The following is a 21,281-nucleotide window of genomic DNA, read 5'->3' as shown; positions in this document are numbered from 1 at the left end:
CTATATCAGAATTGTTTTCTTGGTATCTCGCAAAAAGTTTAAAGTCCAATTCTCATCTCCACCAATACTGTACCATCCCTTTAACATCAATATTAAAACACTTTGTGTACTCTCGAACACTTTGATGTTGTTTACTTTGACATTTTGTTGTTCGCACACAACTTTGATGGTGAAATTTCTGTTCAGTTGAATATGTTATATTTATTCAAGATGAGGAATCAAAGATGCAAGGCATGGATGTTTGAAACTCATCAGTGTTTTTTGCAGTATCTCCTTAAATTATTTGTTCTGATTTTTGTCAGATTTCAAATATTCATAGCGACTACCAAGATATAATGCTTAGACAAGTTTGGGAGTTTCTTGCATTTTGGTCAGTATGATATACTCTTCAAAAGGCATGAGGTATTCCCAAAGTGACTGAGAAGAGTATCAATTAAAGGCATTATATACCATTTGCAGATGAAACAAAAACCCAGCTGTAATGCTTCAAAATAGTTCTAAAATGTGAGTTAGGGATAGAAACAGCCAGTTAAAAAAAGTTAATCAGTATAATCAGTGTTAAGTATTGTTAGATATACAAAATGTAAACAATAGTTATAATAGAATTGTTTTTAGACTTTATAAATTGTCTACAGTTATGGTTTAGTGAGAAAATTTTGATATTTCCTTATATTTTAGGCTTTATTGCAAAATTCTTATGTGGTAAGATGTTATGTGATACAACTGACATACATGTACACATATGCATCAAATATGATAACTTGAACATTTTTTCAATCACTGTTCCCAATGGTAAACAGTACCTTTAGTGTGATATCAAAAAGTATGTCAGCTCTCTTAAGGTGACTCGTCGGTGAAAGAAGGGAAGAAGCCAAAAATGAAAAATAAAAAAGAAAGCAAATGTAAAAGAAAAGAAGATATGATATAGGAAGTTGAAGGATGAGATTAGTGCAGTGAGTGACTGGTCTTTCGAATGGATACTTGGAGTCTGAGACAGAGACTAGTAGACTAATGCTCATATGAACTGTTAATCAGACATCATGCTTTCCAATCTGTGTTCAGACACCCACAGTGTATGGGGGTTAATCAGTTAGATCCTAAATGCCATTACAAGAAAAGCTGAGAATCTAGTAGGCCTACCCAGCTGAAAAGGTCAACTTCATCGTCTATGGGCTTTTAGCTCGATTATCTGTGAATTTCCCGTGCGTGATTTAAAACAGTTGCCATACCTTTTGTCAAAGTTTTCACATGAACGAAAACATGTAGCCTCATGGGCTTGATTTATATGTAATCCTATGTATGGGATTTTTTGAAAATTTTGCAATTTTAGGTTTATGCTGGGCTCTATACAAAAATTAAAATCTTCAATTCTTAGAAAATAATTTAGCTTGTAAAACTGACTGAAATGTATAGTAGACAGAATTTCAACTGAGTTATTTTGGCAAAGGTATTGTACTTGCAACTGAATGTCTGTGTCACTGTGAAATAATAGTCTTGTGGAAAGGTTGATGCCAGTGCAGGGGGATGGGGGACCTTTGCTTCATAAAGTCTTGCAGATCAATTTTTTTTTGTGTGTGTGTGTGGTCCCATTCTTTATTGAACAATATGACTCCATTTTTTATATACTTTTTGCATATTATATTTCCTAGATTCTCTTAGGAATATCTCTCTCAAAAATTGCTTTGGTATACCGATACATGCTGCTTTGTGGATGTGGTTTCATTTTTTTTTAAAAAAAGAGAAAAAAAAACAAACTCATGCTTTCTTTCTGTACTTTTATATTTTGTGCCCAATATCATGAGTCTTTTCTAGTTGTATATGGCAAAACAGAAAAATAGGAAAGCAATGAGGCAGATGATGACATTCACTGTATAGAGTCCATGCATTATTGGCTCCTGATGAACTCTTTGAGCATTTTCTTTTATTTCATCTTCTACTGCCTTCAGTAGGTTCTTGACTTAAGGTTAAATTAAATAAAAAGCAATTTTCATCTGTCATTATAAGGGCTATCCAGTATGAGGTATATTTGTAGTTATTTTTGTTTTATTTTTGTTGTTTTTGTTTTTTTGCTCATTTTTTTTACTGATGTAAATATATGTGCCCAATGCAAGGCTTCAGTCTAATATACCAGATGTTCATATGTTGTATACTTACATATGGCTGGGAGGTAGGGGTGTTTAAAGGGGTTGATAACGTCCTAAGGAAGTTAATTGTTGCACTGGACTCCATAGTGCCAAACTCTAAACCTTTCTCACCGCTGAAAGTGTCTGTATTCTAGAAAATGATCCTGAGATGATTTCAAGCTGATTGGGTTGTGGATTTCATGCAGTAGATTTCTTTGTGCACCCATCAGTGTGATACAAAATGTATCACTATATTTATAGGAAGACATATATAGCGGACATATTCTTTAAATGATAATAATGATAATGAATAACACTTATATAGCACTTAATACTGTTGTTTCTAAGTGCATTAATCTGGGGGAAAAAATTGAGGTAAGGTACAGCATTATGTACATATGATATAACAACAACAAGAACAGCAACAAAAATTAGGATTGAGTAGATAAATAAGTTTTCAACAATGCTTTGATGCCTCAGCCCCTAAAGGATGGTGGAAGCATTTTATGATTTTGGGATACTTCTGTCTGCTTCGCATCTCAGTATTGTGCTGAAAAAAAAAAAAAATGGTTCAATGAATTCTCGTGGTACCTAGCCCATAATATAGTTATGATTGAGTAGTGAATAGAAACATCATCCTGCATTTAATGCAAATTTTGCCCTTGCGAGACGGCTGTACTTGGCCCAAGGTATAGCCTAAGGTAATGATTTTGCCATGAGCATTAAGGTAGGAAAGCTGTATAAGACATTACCACATGAATGGCAGAATTGGGCCAGCATTTTGACTCTGCAGCTAAAAAGTCTTTCTCGCATCAAATTGCTCTTGGTTGATAAAGCGAAAAAATTCCCATGCCTTTTTGTGTGATAAGAGTGTTCATGTGTAAAAAAAAAAAAAGTATAGCATGCTTGTATATGTTGGTGGTTAATACAGGCATGAGGGAAAGCTGTAACATGTGGAGGAATGGGCATAGAAAGAGAAGAAAAATGTAGTAAATTTTCTTTGCTTTATATGAACATATGCGCAAGTATCAGGGACTGTTGTTAAATAGTGGCATATTAGCCATGTTTAGCTCTCTATCTCTCTGTAATATATATTATACGTGTACATACAAACACAAATATATATGTATACATACAAAGTAGGGGCAAGTCTCCTTTCTTTTTCTGAATGAATTCATTGTGATTTATTATTCTAGTCACGTTTTCTTCAAAATATCTGCAATCTACCACACTTCTTTTTTCTTGTTTTTGTATTGTTTATCTAGAGCTTTATATCTCAAGCATCTTATCACTTGGGTTTTGTTCTCTTTCAATGTTTGTGTCAATTCATGTGTGTGTGTGTGTGTGTGTGTGTTTTCATATTTTCCTTCCTTACCTCTTCCCTAGATATCAGTCATATCATCCCCATCCCTTCCCCACTCACATACGTTAAAAAAGCATCCTCCCGAGGTGTTAGAGCGATTGCAGTTATAGATCGCAGGGAGATGCGGATTCATTTCACAGGCCCTGCAGCTAGCGGCACATTACGTATTCCTCGTCGGTGTGAGAGCGGGGGATAGGGGCGATTACAGCCGCCTAGCATACGTAAACTGAAATGCAGATCCCGGTGCCTCAAAGGAGCATTCGGCATTCTAAGTTAACCCTTTCCTTCTCAGAACCCTGCCTTCGTGCAAAATGCCTCACAGGAACTTGCCTAAATATCTCCAGGTGGTTAAACTTGTACCAAGGCTAGTTGATAGGATTGCTGGGGAGAGGGGAGGGTGTCTAATGTATAGCATTTTGAGTCATACTTTATCAGATATCATCATTTCTTCACTTTTATGCAGGAATTACATGTAGTGTTAAATGCAAGGAATCTTTAAGTCTATTGAACTTATGGTGAATGATGGAACAAATTTTACCAAGCCATCTCTCATCTTTCATTTTTGTTTCTTTCCTTTGCAGCAAGTGGGAATCGACAAGGGTGAAATTCCAGATTTAGCCAAGGTAAGCATTGAGGCTACTCTCATCCTGTTTTGTGTGTTTTCATTCTTTTTACTTGAGACATCTTGTCGGTATTTATTATGGTTGCAGCAAGTATTGGAGAAAAATGAATATCCTAAAAATGAGTCAAATTTGTGGCATGCTAGTGGAGAGATCTCCTACAAGCTGTCTTCGAAGTGGTGGATTGCACTGCAGGTTTCAGTTCAAAAGTCTGTCATGCATGGGTACCATATTGTCTGTCTGTGACACAGAGACTAACAAATGCTGCCTTGCTCAAGTTATGAATGATGATTGAATGAGTATTAGTGAATGAATGAATCAATGAGTGAGTGAATGAATGAGTGACTGATTGAATGAATGAATGAATGAATGAATGAATGAATGAGTGAATGAGTGAGTGAATGGATGACAATGAATGAGGGATTGAATGAATGAATCAGTGAGTGGGTGAGTGAGTGAATGAATGATTGAGTAAATGAATGAATGAATGGGTAACGATGAATGAGGGAGTGAGTGAATGAGTGAGTGAATGAATGAATGAATGGATGGATGGATGGATGGATGGATGGATGAATGAATGAATGAATAAATGAATAAATGAATAAATGAATGAATGGGTAACATAGATTGATTAATCATTCAACTTTTGGATACCACCTGCATATGACATTATTCCTAGAGCGAACCCTGTAATAGAGAGAACAGTTTGCATCACTATGAATGTGGATCATGCTGTAATGGAAATATGGACATTTTTCATAGAAACAAGGCAGTTTTGAAACAAGACTGAGATTTCTTCAAATTGTCTATATATGTGACCTGTGTCCAATGGAACATTAGATGAACTATATCAGCTATCAATAAAGCCCTAAAGCACAAGTATTGGTACAACAAAACAGTATTGTATCATGATTAATGTATGCAGGTAGCTAGCAAGTGACATACATTGTAAGATATTATAATGATAGTATAAAGATACTCATATATATTTTATGTAAGATATGGCATATGAACATACTATCTTTTAAGTATTTGATTTACATCTTCTCAATCTGGAGTTTTGGTGATCTAATTTTTCAGATCATGTACGCTCAGAGTTTTTTGTTTTTTGCTTTTTGTAGGGTATTTTAGCCATTATCATGAGGCCCCAAGACACCTTGTGATCTCAGTAAGAGCTGGGTGTGTTGTAGTAGCCTAGACTGATAACTTATATAGGGGACATATTATAACATTCAGTACAGTATGTGGTTATCAACTCACGTCACCCTACCAACTAGACCCTAGTGTTCCACACCAAGAGCAAGTCAAAAATTCATTTAAAGTACAATGTACTTGTAGAATTTTTTCGTCAGAAGAAATTTAGAAATAAGAATCATTCCTGAATTCTGAGCACCCTAGATATGCACAGTCTGAACTGAAATGCAAGTCCAGCTGTTCTGCTTAATGTTATTTTCAAAACACAAAATTTAAATTCAAACTAGGAAGTTTTCAGCCACACAAGAAGATGGGAATGTAGAGATGAAATTCATGCTCTCATGTCTCATCTGGCTATACCAGATGGGATTTTTCAAGAGTGCATTCTTCCCGTTCGGCTAAACCTATGTATGCATGTGTTTGTATGTCAATGTTTTGACAGTGACGTGGAACGGGCTTCTTGTGGTTGGTTCATAAAGCAGGCGAGGAGTAGGATGTGAAGTATTTGCAGTGTATAGATTACATTGCATGCTGTCGGTGATGGGCAGCTAGTCTTGTTCCAAGGCAATGACAAATTAAATCGAGAGACATCAGAGGATATTAAAAAAACAGTCCAGGTCAACAAAGCAGATTTTTAGAGAGCATTTCTCAAGCGGCAGACTGATTAACATTCATGTTTTTGTTCACAAAGGACCAACCAATATGTCAATTGCAATAAAGAGGAAAAGAAATAAAGAATACATTTACGGTATATTTCATAACAGGTTTTATATATCTTAACAAGTGTTGTTTGTATTGGATTAAATACATTTTGAATTACAAGAACCATCATGAAATGGAAATTCAGTGAGGAAATTGGCAAGAAACCCCATGGCTGGGATTCACAGTCCAGATTAGAATTTTTACCTAGTGGGGCACAACACACTGTAATTCTTGTTCAATTTTTTCCCCACTAGACCTTGCAAGAAACTTGAGATTTTTGTTCAGTTAAAGGGCGCAGTGCATCAGTTATAGGAATGTGCCACTAACTCTAACGAGTCTTAATACCGTTTGACTTGTTTGCATGTGACAACTTGCAGTTTGGTGATGTTCCCCCTGAATACAAGAAAGTGAGTTACGCATGTCCAGTTTCTTTCTCTCACAGAGTGAGCTCCAATTCTAGACAAGAGAAAATAAAAATCCCCATCAACGATAATAACTAACACTCCACCCTCAGGACCTGAAGAGAAAACTAACATCCATCATACGGCAGCTTTTATGAGTATCTCTTATTCACCTGCCATTATATTACATTTTTTACTTCTTTTTTGTTGTTTTGAGTTGCTGTGCTTTGAAACACACGTTTGATGTGTTATCATGGGGGTAGCCTTGGACATGGGTTGGGACATGTAAAGATAAGCTGATGGACTTTTGAACAGAAACTCTGCATGCTCTGGTGACAATTTGAAAGTTCAGGATTGGTTTTTGGAAGTTCATTTTCCATTCATTGATATACTTTTTTTAATGATACAGTTGTTTGATTTCCAAATTTGTGGAAGTACTTCCCATTTCCATAATTGCCAGCATGTTGCCAACAGTCTTTTCCTTTCATTTTCGCGATGTTGTATACCTTTCTGCCATATATTTCTATACACAGTAACCACACATATTTTCCCCCTAACAATTATACTCTCATGGCTTTAATTTCACTTTGATGCATCAATAATTCATATCACAGTATTTTCTGGAAGCATAGTAGGAAGGTGCTAAACCTGTTTTAACATTAAAAAGTGTTAATTAAACTATAATAGTTTTACAGCAAATTTTAAATTGATTTATAGAGATGCCTACAAAAGGAAACTCATCTGCGCAGTATTGCATGAAAAAGAGAATTGTTGAATTCTTTTATCATTATCAGTGATGGATGTAACAAAATTTGATACACATTTACCTGTGAGAATAAATTTGTCATCTGAGGGAATGGAAACATTTCAGCATTCAGTAACTGGGTGTGTGCTGTGCTACACTTTAATTTGTGTCCCCTAACTCATCAAGACTGTTCTTTTTTAGCATCCATGCTATTCCCAGTAGTTCTTAGAATTCCCTCCATAATTCAAGCTAGTGGGATCTGGCAGCTAATTTTGGGTTCTCATATATTTATTAACATTTTCATTTAGATTTAGATCCAGTTCTTGCCTTTCCCTGATAATTAACAATTACATTTATATGCCACATCTTAAAGCCCCTTGCTAACATTTGCAAATGAAAAACAAAACAAAACAACACAAAACAAAACAAAACAAAACAGCTTCAGTGCTTCAGAATAGTTCTAAAATGTGAGTTAGGGATGAAAATATCCAACATGAAAATGTTCGTCAGTATAATCAATGTTAAGTATGGTTAAATATACAAAATGTGAACAGTAGTTTTATTCAAAACCGATTCTAGAATTAACAGTGACCATGATGGCTTGTTGAGAAAATGAGTGATATCTCCATATATTTGTGGCTTTATTGTCAAATTGTTGTATGTTAAGGTGTGATGTGATTCATCTGAACCATCTATACATATATATGCATCAAATGTGATAATTCATTATCTTTTTTTAAATCACAGCTCCCAATGTACTGTAGTGGCTTTAAACAATAATGGACCTTGCATCATTTTCAGTTTTAGTCGATTTTGTTTGGAACAATGTTATGATTTATTGAAAAGCTTTGGGAAACAAGTCTTGGGAGAAAAAAACGAAAACAATTTCCTTTCTCATCTGTCTGTGATTTCTTCTTGTTCTTTGTCTGTGTCTGCTGAACTGTGTGTGTAGGGTCAGAGTGAAGGCGGAAGGGTAAAAAAGCATGCATCTTTGGAAATTTCGAAATAACTGACATGCTGTCATCACAGATATCAAGAGCAGTGCACCAGAAAAGCATCTAATCAGCATGCTCTAGAAGAATTTAGTTATTGGAAGATGAAGCAACATACACATTTCATTGATTTTGACATGTAGAACTGCTGTGTCTGCACTCGCTTTTACTCACATCCTCAGTCGTCAATTGATAAGCTAAAACTGTCTGATTAATATTTGCATTGATTCTCAGTTTTTCTTGGAATAGTTTAAAAGGATTTTCAACCCATATACTCTTGGTCTGTAAGGCATTTGATAGAAACAAAGTGCAAGAAAGTGATATACTCCCAATTTTTTGAAAGCAAAATTTAGCCCCCCCCCCCCCCCCCCCGCAAAAAAAAAGAAACAACAACAAAACAAAAGTTAATCACTGTTTGCTGAGAGAGATGCAGGTGCCGTTGCTATCTCTTTTACATTGTACATACTTGTCAAGAAGTATGATCTTTGTGTGACGGTTGGTGTGAGAATCATGTTGAAAAAGTCTAGATATGATAGTCTGTCCTGGTTTGGCAATGAAAAACAAAAACATTTTCTTCAAATGTTATGATTCTGAAGATATCTCCCATTCACTGTGACACAAAGGAATTTGAAATTTCATATGCCAGCATCATATTGTAGCCAATACTTGCAAGGCCTTTGTCGTGCTCAAAAAATGTTCATATCAGGACAAGCTTATTAAACTTCCAGCAATAATGTGCAGATTAGAAGCTACTGTGTACCGATGTTTGTTTGTTTGTTTGTGTTTTTGTGTTTTAATTCTAATGTTCCAATTTCTCTGCAAAGAAGAAAATATAACAGAGCAACAGAGTCTCTCTGGTTCTATTGGAAGTTCCCTGAAAACTTCAATATCTCTCCAAATACTGACAGGAGAAAGTACAGCATTCAATCTTCTCTGATTTGGGAGTCAATATTGCCTATTGGGATACATGTAGCACACAAGTGTCCCCTGGTTGCTCTTTGGAACCTCCCTGATGTCGATGTATCCATATTGGGAGCCCTGAACAATAAAACACTGAAACGGTGAACTTGCATGGTAATAAAAGATAGGCATATTTCTATCCCCATTCAGTGTACCGACAGTATCTGCCAATGTATTCAATTTTGTAAGATATTGGTAGCCCTGAACAAGAAAACACTAAACTTGCATGGCAAGAAAAGATAGGCCTACACTGCTCTACATAGATATATTCTTATCCCCATTCGGTATACTGGTAGTATCTGGCAATAGACTCTATTCTGTAAGAAAGGATAGAATAACAGCAGAAATTATGTCCAGACTTGCAGATAAACGTCCATGATTTCTTGATGTTAGCCTTAAGCCTTAAAAGTAGGAAGCACAAGTTAATGCTGCCCAAGAAATCGGGTAATGCAGTGCCAACATTACCCTCTGTGAAACAGACAAATCCTTTCCATTTTGGTTCTTACTTTGAAACAGGAGCAAATGATGTTATGTATTACCCTTTCAATCCTAACCTATGTCCAGGCTTCCTCTGAAAAGGAAGTGCTCTTAAGCTCTGCGCTACATTAATACATCTTCCCATGTCTTCATCCACTTTTGCCGCCATCTATGTCACCGCGCAGAATTGTCGTAAAAATGTGTAGCCAGGGGAAGAAAGAGGGGCATTTTATGCAACCAAACATGGGCCTGGAAAAAAAATCAAATGTGCATGTATGGAAAAATGAATTTTGGCAGAGGAGGGTGATGTGGGGATGATACAGGGACTAGGCAGAGGAAGATATTTTTACACTCCATATCATTGTGCTTACAGACAGACATGCAAGGGTGATCGTGGGTTTTTTTTTCAAAGGGGATAGGCGTAGGTGGTTTGGGGCTACTAGAGGGCAAATCCATGAAGATGTCTGTCCTTACTATCATTCACCTCTTATGCATCCTCATCCATCCAGCAAAAAAAAAAAAAAGAGTTAGACTACAGTCATGAGAGTAGACGAAGGATGTACATGATCGTTTTTTTCAAAATCGTTGGTACCACCAATGGACATAATAGCGCTGCACACCCTCCTTGCAAATGTTCATTTGAATGTTTACAGACATACAAACCAGTTAGGTGCTTGAAGGGCTGGGGTGGCATTTGTCCCTTCCCCCCCCCCCCCCCAATTGCATAGTGAAATCTTGACATCTATTATGAGTGATTTTTTGACATGTTTTGGTACACACTTTCCACCCTCTGCTGAATGATTACCTGCAATTGAAAGTACCGATAGCAGGCCATGTGACAGTTACATTCGAATTTATGAATATCAAGAATGTTATCCCTGAGTGCCGAGAAACAGGCCATACTATTCTACTGTTCCAGTTGAATACATTATAAAATGTGCAGTCCTGCTACTTGGTTTTGCAAGCCTCAGGCAAGGTATATCATCATCCATTAATCATCCTTGGAGCCTTTGTCCAAAAAACACATCAAATTTATTTTTTAAAATGTAAACTGGCCCATTTTAACATTTGTAGATGCACTTTAGGCTCGTTTTGCAGATGGAATTGCTTTTGTCACATGGCGTCATGGGTGTGTTTGCCTAAATTAAGGACATTATGCCATGACATATTTTTTACTTTGTTTAATGGCTAACTGCATAATATCTGCATAATCCTGTGCATCGCTCATCACATTAACTGATATTCCTTTCTCATTTATACTCACAGAAATAAATCATACGGCTATTGAGTATTGACACACTTGCTATCAGCTGAGGAGCTTAAAGCATTTCAAGCTTTGCTTGCTTTTTGACAGCATGTTGGTTAAAGCTTCAGATTAACACAGAAAATAGTTACATATATGTACTCATTCCATGATCTGACCTTCATTCAGCTTTTTATTCTTCCATCAACATGAGCAAGTTATGCAATAGCAAAATACATTTCCTGTTTACTCAGCTTTAATAGTACCTAGTAAATCAATTCATTTTTATAGACAGGTTATGAATTAAATGATTGAAGGAGCTTACAGTTGGATACAGATGCCAGTGATTAAGGGTACAAGTATGTGATAAGAAAAACAAATGGTCCATGGCAGACAAGTAGGCAAATATATTTTGATGAGATTTGTTGGTTTGATTAATTTTGGTTCTTTAGATATGCAAACACATTTTGATACCATATGTCCCCCAAAAAAATTACAACGGGACCCTCCGCAATTATAACTTAAAAAATAGTGAATCAATCCAAATACAATTTCAGGGTATGAAACTATAGCTTATTACCCACGTCTTGTGGGAAAAACCCATCCAATTTGCTTCAGTGGTCAAAGAGATAAGAGGATTTTTGTAGAGCATGTCAGGAATCCCTTCCCTCCAAGTTCTGTCCATTGTGTTCACACATTAATATGCAATTCCAAGAACATCCAAGTGCTAAACTTGGAAGAATCACATCCACGACATGCTTCACAACGATTCAAATTTTTCTGTGACCACTTAACCAAATTGAATAGGGTTTTCTGCAAAATATAGGTAAAGATGTTATATTTTTAGACCCTGAAATAGCATTCAGGCAGTTTAATGATATTGGAAGTTAGCAATGCCAAAATCTGATTGTAATTTTTTCAAGGACATACTGTACATAGGAGTAATCTGTTGGCTGATAGTGCTCACGCGTGAATAGATCAGGAATCATCAATAATGTAATCATTGCGATGGTGTACTCCTCATTTAATGTGTTTGCCGTTATGTAATTTTGATTCATCTTTTTCAGGCAGATGTACTTTCAAACAAATTTTCTCTACAGTTGCATGCCATCATTACAATCTGTGCTCGTTATGTTCTTTATGTTTTCCAGACAAATTTGGCTATCAATCATATGAAACTATTCAATTGAATAATACCATGTGTTTACTACATCAGCCGTGCTTGTACCATCACATTTTACCCTATTCATGGAGTCTTCAAATTTTCAAGTTATACAAGAGTAATATGTACATTTGTATATCATCTTTAGAAAACAGTTGTGAGGCATAAAATTCACAGACCATCTATCATTTTATTAAAAAGGCAACATCAAACGGCTGTGTGGACGATGCCAGCTTATTTTGAAAAGGTGGAAGAGATTCTTCTGCATACGCGTTTTGAGAGGAATTCTCAGCAATTTCAAGTGGTTGATATTTGATTGATGATGGTGGAAGAACAAAACAATTGGATTGTGATGTCTATGCCATTACTCCAAATACATTCTTTTAATCCCGCATGTTTGTTTGAAGAGAGTAGAGTTGCCTAGTTACATAAATGTTAGGATACTTTAAGCATAAGAATTTGCTCAGCATTGTACATGCTGTTGCCACGGAACAAAGACATAATGCACATGCTCATTCTGTTCTTTACTATTTCTATCACATACTTTTGAAGCTTCAGAGTGAAAAATCTGGATTTTTCTTATTATTGTTATTATTTATAGCGTGTGCACATTGAGCATACTAACATGCATTAAATTATTTGCTGTGCAGTGTACAGATTGTTAGATTGTTGACTTGAGAGGGCAGAATGATATAACAGTTTTCATGTAGCAGGAGTTCGCTGTGAAGTAATTCACATAATTTAAAGGGATAAGATTGGTGTAAATTTATCACTGGAGAAGTAAAGTGACCAGTTTCAAAGTGCAGCAGTGATGAAATACATGTACAACCCTGTATATTCCATATTCTCACACTGGTATGAAACTCTTGAGGTTGAAAGAAGCAAAACCTAGGAAAAAAACAACAACTGCAGTGCACAAATGTGATCTTGCAATCACCTTGATATGCAGGGTTCTTTATGTGAATACCCTTTATTGATGCTCTGGAGAGCAGCTTTCATGATTAATTAGCAGTTTCATTATGGTTTTGTGTTGCCGTGGGCAATATTAGTAAATGTTGTGTTTTTTATTTTGTTGTCTTTCCTTGATTTCCAGGCCCCAAGCAGTCTGTTGGAGGCTCTGGAGCAGCACCTGGCATCCATCGAAAGCAGCAAGAAATCAAATTGGAATAAGTAAGTTTGTTCATCAACGTGCTGAGTTTGCTTTTTGATATTGAAATATCAAATTTCATTTGATATTTAGTGAACTCATTATTTTTTATAACCTTTCATTAATGCGACTTACTTTGGATGATTGCCGGCGACTTCATGCAAAGATATGTATTTACATTCTCTGTACACCTCCTTTAATTTTGTGATGTGAATTTGGATTAAACACTAACTAAGAAGCAAAATAAGATGTATTCTACACAAAATCAGTTGTTTTTAGTATCATACATGTAGCTTGGAAAATTTCAGAGTTGGCCTTATTTGTTTGTTTTTAGCATTCTTTGAATGCCTGTGAACAGCTTGAACAGTTTTTCTTTGAATCTTTTATACACATCAATACAAGTAGAACGGTAAAAAAAAAAAAAGAAGGGAGAGAAGAAGACGAAGAAAGTTTTAATGTTTGATGACACATTCTCAAGCCACCATTGGACAATTGCTTCTGTCTTGCAGGGCAAACACAGTCCAGACAGCCGTCAACGCATTCTCGACGTCGCTGGCCGCCGTGGACAATGACGAGAAGAAGAAGGCGTTGGAGGACGAGAAGGCAAGACTAGCAGCGATCAAGGCATGAATATTATTTCCATTTGCTTTCGTAGTTCCAGCCCCTTTCCTCCCCTCCCGCTCTTCGCCTTTTAACATACTTTATACACCATATATTAAAGGCATAATTTACCGTTTGCAGATGAAACAAAAACCCAGCATTAGTGCTTTAAAATAGTCGCAAAATGTGAGCTTGGGATAGAAACAACCACTGTAAAAATTTGAATCCGTGTTATAAATGTTAAGTGTTGTTAAATAGACAAAATGTGAGCAATAGTTATAATAAAAATGTCACCAGACTAAACCGTCTGCAGCTATGGTTTAATGAGAAAAATACTGATATCTCCTTATATTTTAGGCTTTAGTGCGAAAATTTTATGCAGTGGATTGTTTTGTGATACAACAGACCTGCACATAGGCATCAAATGTGATATCTTGAACATTTTTTAAATCACTGTTCCCAAAGGTAAACAGGACCTTTAATAGCGAGTTTAAATATTTGTCAAGTAGGGACTTCCTGACAATTTTGCGAGTGGTTAAATTTGCAGTCATGGAGTTCAGCATACTGAATGGAGGAATGTATGCATGCACGTCACATTCATATCGGGATCAGAGTCAATATTTTTGGCATGTCTCTAAATTTGTGAACAGCACCTTACTTGCAATATTTGCGAAAATAAAAACCTCGCAAAATATTTGGCATATACATTAATCACCCCTCTAAAACAATAGGAATAGAAAGTTACAGGTAAGAAAAAAAAATAAACAAATTATCATGCATAATTCATATTCAAAGGGTATCTCAGATCTTAATATGTTAAGTATCCAAATGGTCATCTGCACTGTGATACTCTAATAACTAGTATCTTTTTGTAAATGTATCCAATGAAGTTGCCTTCATCTGTTGACACCTTGGACAGTAATTATCCTTCTTTTATGATCTTTATTTGATAACATAATAATAACAATGATAATAATAATAACCAATATTTCAATGATGCCTTTTCAAAATAGACTCAGCCCGCTCACAGAATTACGACAGAATACAAGCAAACAGCAATATATCTACTTTGAAAACACAAAACTGCGCAAAGAAACATTGACTTTAAACTTGGTGTGATTATTAATTCCATAAAACACATTCAATATTCTGTCAGTTCATGAAATTAGATATATGTGTAATTCCCTGCTGTATTCCTCCAAAGAAATCTGCAGTATATTTGTCAGTATTACGGATAGTCCTATGCATACTCTTTCTTGACCAGTCACGTAGCGTACTTGAATAGCAATCCACTTCTTGAGGTCAGTTCATGGATAGTGACTGTTTAGACCAATGACTGTCCTCAATTGAACAGGGTCAGTTCATGGACAGAGGAACAGAGAATATCATCAAATTCAGCCGTTTGCAGTCTGACCCACATTTAGATTCAGGAACACTGTAAGAGATCACAAATTGGATAGATAGACTAATAATGAATGAGAACTGTGTTATCTGTGTATATGTGTGTGTGTGTGTGTGTGTGTGTGTGTGTGTGTGTGTGTGTGTAGGGGGGGGGGGTCAGATGGGGAGGATGAATTGATAAGTTTAACATGTGGAAAAAACAGAGCTGACCAGTGTTGTTAACGCTCATATACATACTTTTGTGACAAGGGCTGTTGCTGACAACTGTAGAGCTCTAATTAGGCTTGCCTGACATAGCAACAAGTAAAAGTAAAGTAGTAATACCAACAAGGGAATGGATTCTTGGTATGAAAATGAATTCAATAGCAGCAAGTTTACTGAGTAATTTGTAATTAGGTTTTGGGATATTCATTGATTAAAATGTATGCTAGTAAACCAGCCTGGCACTGCAGTGTCATTGAAAGTATGATGCTCTTTAGGTACATCTTCTCTGTGAGATACTAGATAGAATTAACTGATTGATGATTATTTGAGGAAGAATAAGTATACTGTAGTACCTGTAACTTCTTCCTTATGAGCAATTATGTACCAGAAAGGCTTTCATGACACTCCCAGAGGAGACAGATATTTCTTCAAATATCAGAAGTTTTATCATATCTGATGTGTTTCACTTTTGATGCAGCTGATGTCTATTTTTATTTCTTTTACTGCAATGTGAGAATTTCATAGATAACTGGTAAATGTGTTAGTGGTATTGTTATGATTTGTTGTCTAAATCTCTCCATTGATTTCTCCCGTTTGATAACACCTCAACTGACAGCATGAGTTACAACCCTAGAGAGCATGTTTTAGTGTTCCCTTATCCCAGCTGAAAATTGGAACTGAAGCCAAATGTGGAACTGCGTCCTCCTATCACCACCACCTCCCTGCACTAATAGCATTTTTACCCCTTGTGCATGTACCCTGTTATATGCCGCAGACAAATGTTTGTAATGATGAGGAAAATATACAGAACATCCAACAAAGTCTGTATATCAGTTATGCTTTGATTTTGTCCACTGGCTACCCCTCTTGGAGTTACTGAGCATGTGGAGTTCAGCCCTTTGTTACCTCCGCCAAGGGAGGAGGTTATGTTTTCGTTACCGTTGGTTTGTGCGTTTGTTCGTTAGTTAGTTTGTCCGTGTGCAAAATAACTCAAAAAGTAGTTAATGGATTTGAAAGAAACTTGCAGGAAAGGTTTAGAATGATACAAGCAACAAATGATTAAATTTTGGTAGTGATCCGACAATTTGGGGGGGAATTTATGAAGGATTTTTTATATTTTGGCAGGTAGGGTCAATGAACTTGGGAGTTCAGGCTGCGCGTATTTGAGATTTGCATGCGCGCACTAAAGTGCATGCTCTAGTGTCTGCTAGGGCGAGGCGCACCGTGCAGCTGGGGGTTTATGACGTAACAAAGGCTTCTATATTGGGAAATCGGGCAACTTTCAGCACACAATGCTATAAGTACGTATGGATGGAAATCACTGATATCTCTATGGAAGAACAAGATCAGTGGTGGAAATGAGCTGCATGCTTGGCAGAGGTCTGCGCTCTCAGAGTGCTTTTCTAGTTTGATATTGCAACACAAGGCACCATTTCTCCTGTAGATGTCGACCCTTTTGTGTAATGTGCATTCCAGCTGTGGCAGATTTTAATATGTTGACATTAGCAAGAACAATTTGGAATCAGGTATGGTGCATTTAAAAGTGTCTGTGGAAGGAAATTGCTTCTTAATGTACGTCGGTGTCAAGAGGTTTTATCCTCATTGACAGAAGTATGTCATCGGTCCAACAGAGTCGAAAAAGGGATGAACATTTAATATTAGACTTCTGATAAAAAATTCTTGTTAATGTTATCAAAGGGTAACACAGCATTTGCTGCTGGGACATTTGTTCCATTTTTATATTTTCCAAGGACTTAGGGTGAGGGTTAGGGTTGTGATAGGTTTTAGGTTTAGTTTGATGTGGGGATTAGGATTAGGGTTATGGCTATGTTTGTGGTTAGAATTTATGTTTGGCTTAGCATGCAGTCTATATTTCATGGGAGCAATTGTCGCAGGAACAAATGTCATGGAAACCCAGGCAGAGAAAGAATTTGTCATTTCAAGGAGAAAATATCTATGGCAGTGACAGTGCAGCAGTGACAGTCAATTCTTTCCTGTTACAGTCTGTATGTTGTGCAGTAGAGCTCTGATTTTTCTTGCATGGCATGGATTTCACCTAAAAAAAGTGACCAACTGTTTCAAATGGTTGAAGAGTAAAGTCTTCCAACATTGTGTATGAAATCTTACAGTGATACGCCTCAGAGTTTCTTATAAAAAAAGATTAATAACTAGCCCCATGTCACTCGAGTGTGGGCTCTCCTACATCGAGAATAACGGTTGGCATTTTTTAGGGAGCTGAATAATTGACTGGAAATCTATAGTATTAATTCCCCCTCCATCACAAAGAATTTTACACTTTTGTTATTCCAAGAAAACATCTGAATTACCTACCTCTTGAGTATACCAGCTTATGAAAGGAATCTAATTTTCAGGCTTGCAAAAGGGACACATGAACTTTAGAATAAGAATATTTTAGTTTTGATAGGCTTGAAATGGCTTTGTCAGGGGAAAAAAAAAAGGCATGAATGGTTAACAGGTTTTTGTTTGTCATCAAAGTAGATGTATGGAACCAGTTATCTCATTGTGACTTGTTTGTTAATCTATTATCATCAGTTATGTTTATTCATTTATTCATTACCAATTAGTTTATATTTTGCTGCTGCTGCCTTTGGAAAAGTAAATCTATCGGTGCGGTATACAGTATATGCAAAAAAGCTGTCTCCCATGAGATAGGACAGTACACCAGTGCAGCCAGTGGTGCAAATCTTGTCAAATCACTTGGGTTTTGCAGAACGAGCCACAAGTTTTTGCCCAAACAGGTGAAATATATGTCAGCTCACTGTTTGTGGGCATTTATTGTAAAACACACTGTAGGTCCCATGGCATTTGAAACAAGGGTAATCCAATCTGTTACCGGCACAATATCTGCAGATCATCTTCGATGAGCTATCAAGATTATATGTCGGTGATTTCAGGCACGATTTCGCAGTTATAGCAATGGTAGAGAGAGGGATGAGTAAACTGGAGGGACAATTATCGGTGTGACAGGAAGCAATCCATATCGTTATCAGTCGACTACACTTCACTACATGCTGAGTTGATGAGGTTGATGACATATATGTACAACCTGGTAGGATACCTTTTGGCAGATATCTCCAAGTGTTGGAACATCTTGGGTTAGTATATTTTAGGTTATATCTAGTAGAAACGTTTGTTGTCATGGTGACAGTGACCACTTCAGGTGTTTTTGACAGGTTTGATACAAATATTCATTCATTCATTCATTTCATCTATTTTCACTTAATAAAACATGCATACATAAAAATGTGACAATAGTATGACACGTATAACATGACAATGTGACAAAACAAACAAACAAGCAAACAAACAACCAAAGTTATCAAGTGAAGGGGTTAATGAGAAGGCAATCAGCAAATTGTGTTGTTTTGATATTATATAGAGAGTGAATTGATTGGTAGTGTGCAATGTGCAGTGTGGACTATGTGGCCAGCTTATGCAACAGGGGTCCATTTGATAGAAAGTTGCTGTGATAACAAGTCTAGCTACAATGACGAGCATCATGGTTTTAACACAAGAATCCTGCTTCCTGATTTGCTATTGCTACAAGAATATGCTATTCTAGCAAGAATTTCTACCCTATAATGTCTTTTCTAAAATGAGACCCTAGTCACTGCATACAACTGATCGGTCTTAAAGGGACGCAGTCCTCACGAAATTTAAAAAAATATGTTGTTGTTGGTACCTCCAATGAACTACTTTCATCAAAAACAAACTTTCAAATCACCAAATAAGCTCATACATTTCGGTTAAAAAAGTGTGACTCTGCAAATGAGCAAGTCTTGGCGGAGAGTCATACGTCATCGATGCACAACTCTTTCCAGCGGTGTTCTGCTCGTCATCCCTAGTTATTTATAAATACATGTTTACTATTTATTTTTATATTAATTGTATATATAAATAAGCTTGAAATATTTTGTTTGAAATAATGAAACCACATATTGTCACATTTTATGAAAAAATCAGATATGATCATTTTGAACACTTAAATTGGTTTTCTGAGGCACGGCTGTCAACTTGAGAGTAGGGCATCAATGACGTTGTACCTTTTGGCAGGCTCTTACACGATCGCTTGCAGGAATTGTTTTTTAAAAATCGCGTACGGAGACAATTTTTGATGTCCATGCGTGTAAATTGGTGAAAGGTTATATTTTTTACTCTTCTTAATTATCAGTACAGTGAAAATCTCAGGACTGCTTCCCTTTAAGGTTCTAGCACTTGCAGTGGAATGAAAGAAGACCTGTGGAGAGTGTATCGACCTGTGTTGATTTGATCAGATATACTAGCCAGGAAATAAAGGTCGGAGCATGCTGAATCCAAAATGAGGAATCAGAGAATTTACCGACGTATTAGTCGTGTATAAAACCTGCTGAAGGGACTTCCTCCGTATGATTGCGGTGGAATTGAATTTACTCGCAGCAATTTGATGTAAATGGGCATTGTGGACATCAGGGAGGCCACGAGGCCGGAGTGGTCACTTCTGTTTCCCATGGATGGCAGTGACCGTTGGTCATCTGTGCCTGTATATACCATTGTATATTATGCACTCTGTGAAAAACTTCCATGGATCCTTCTAGTCCATTCAAGTCGATTCGGTTAATCAAGTATTTCTCATAATTGGTTACATTGTAAATAATGTGAGCAGAAATTTTTGTACTTTCTCACTTGTAAACAGACCAACAACAACAATAAATACGTACACCATATATGTACATCTGTACACATAATAGTCATGTAATGGTAATTAGTTACTATCAAAATTACTTTACAGGATGTAATAATGGTAGAGGGATATGACAGGACCGATAAAGAAAGCAGCTTGTGTAACTGTAAGCCTCTAATAATTGTTGGTTAAGGGACAAGGAGAGCGGATTTATTCATGAAAAAAAGTTAAGATCAGACTGAATAATGATACTGAATAAAGAAAATAAAGTTGAAGTATAGAATAAAGGTTGAGAGTAAGGAAGATGTCACAGGAAATTGACAAGAAGGCTCTTCATTTACGTTGGTCTTATTAATCTGATCCCCCTCCCCCTCCTCCCCCTTTGCAGGAGCAGAGACTGCGAGATTCCCAGGAGACAATCACCGCTGCTCCGGCACCTGTCGCCCACAGCACACCGCCACCCGCCCCGGTGCCAGCCCCAGCGCCGGTAGCAGCCACCTCCCCACCGAGCTTCTTTGCACCGGCACCAGCGGTCGCCGCGGTACCCGCCTCCTCGTCTGGTCAGGATCTCTTCTCATCTCCAGCAGCCGGTAAGCCATTCACAGTGATTCCTCTCCCCTCTCCCTCTTCCCACCCACGTCCTTTCAATTTAAACAAGGATCTTGCATGGCTGTAATGGATTAGTACAATCGTCACCCTGTGTACTTTTCAAGATCACAAACGTACATGTAATCGCATACAGGCATTTATATAATATTAAGAAACTTGACAGAAAAACGAAACCAGTGGGACTTGAACCTATCATCTACAGCTTTCCGGGCAGCGACACTACCACCAAGCTATCTCTGGTTGCCGGCACTGACATGATAAACTTTGAACAAATATCAAGGCTTCAAAATTTTGACATTGTTATGTTCAATATCGCAAGATCGACAGGGCTTATTGAATGAAAGAAAGAAATTATTAGTGCAGAGGGGGGAAGATATGCTTTGACAGGCATTGTTAGTCATGACTTTAATGTGAATAAAAGGTCAAATACTGTATTAGCTGTCATTTTTGTGAGGGTCTAATTTTCGTAAATTTCGAGAATCACTGTTGTACCATGAATTTAACAAAACGCAAAAATGTTGCCATTCGATAGGTTGCGAAAACAACATTTCGCAAAAATGTCTGTGACCTTATTTGTGCAAAATATCTGTACGCCAAAGTAAGAGCTTTTAGAGTATCAAGGTGAAATGCTTACATCATGCCAAGTTCCATTGTTGT

At 36.8% G+C, this 21,281-nt stretch overlaps 1 protein-coding gene across 2 annotated transcripts in view; it reads left to right on the top strand.

Moving 5' to 3' along the window:
* The window catches only part of LOC139722434 (phosphatidylinositol-binding clathrin assembly protein-like), a 123,341-nt gene that overhangs the window by 68,786 nt on the left and 33,274 nt on the right, over positions 1-21,281 (top strand). The window contains exons 9-13 of one of the 2 annotated variants that reach the window (XM_071633728.1): positions 4,068-4,109; positions 6,380-6,409; positions 13,076-13,152; positions 13,639-13,753; positions 20,404-20,605. In XM_071633728.1, coding sequence (XP_071489829.1) covers positions 4,068-4,109; positions 6,380-6,409; positions 13,076-13,152; positions 13,639-13,753; positions 20,404-20,605 — 466 coding nt within the window. The remainder of the gene's footprint in view (positions 1-4,067; positions 4,110-6,379; positions 6,410-13,075; positions 13,153-13,638; positions 13,754-20,403; positions 20,606-21,281) is intronic. The other variant, XM_071633729.1, reaches the window with a different exon arrangement.

The sequence above is a fragment of the Diadema antillarum genome, unplaced genomic scaffold (assembly GCF_040938485.1).
Source record: "Diadema antillarum isolate AM-2024a unplaced genomic scaffold, OU_Dant_1.0 scf00000165, whole genome shotgun sequence".
Classification (NCBI taxonomy): domain Eukaryota; kingdom Metazoa; phylum Echinodermata; class Echinoidea; order Diadematoida; family Diadematidae; genus Diadema; species Diadema antillarum.
Note: the sequence above shows the minus strand (reverse complement) of the source record. Positions and strands in the feature narration are given on the sequence as shown.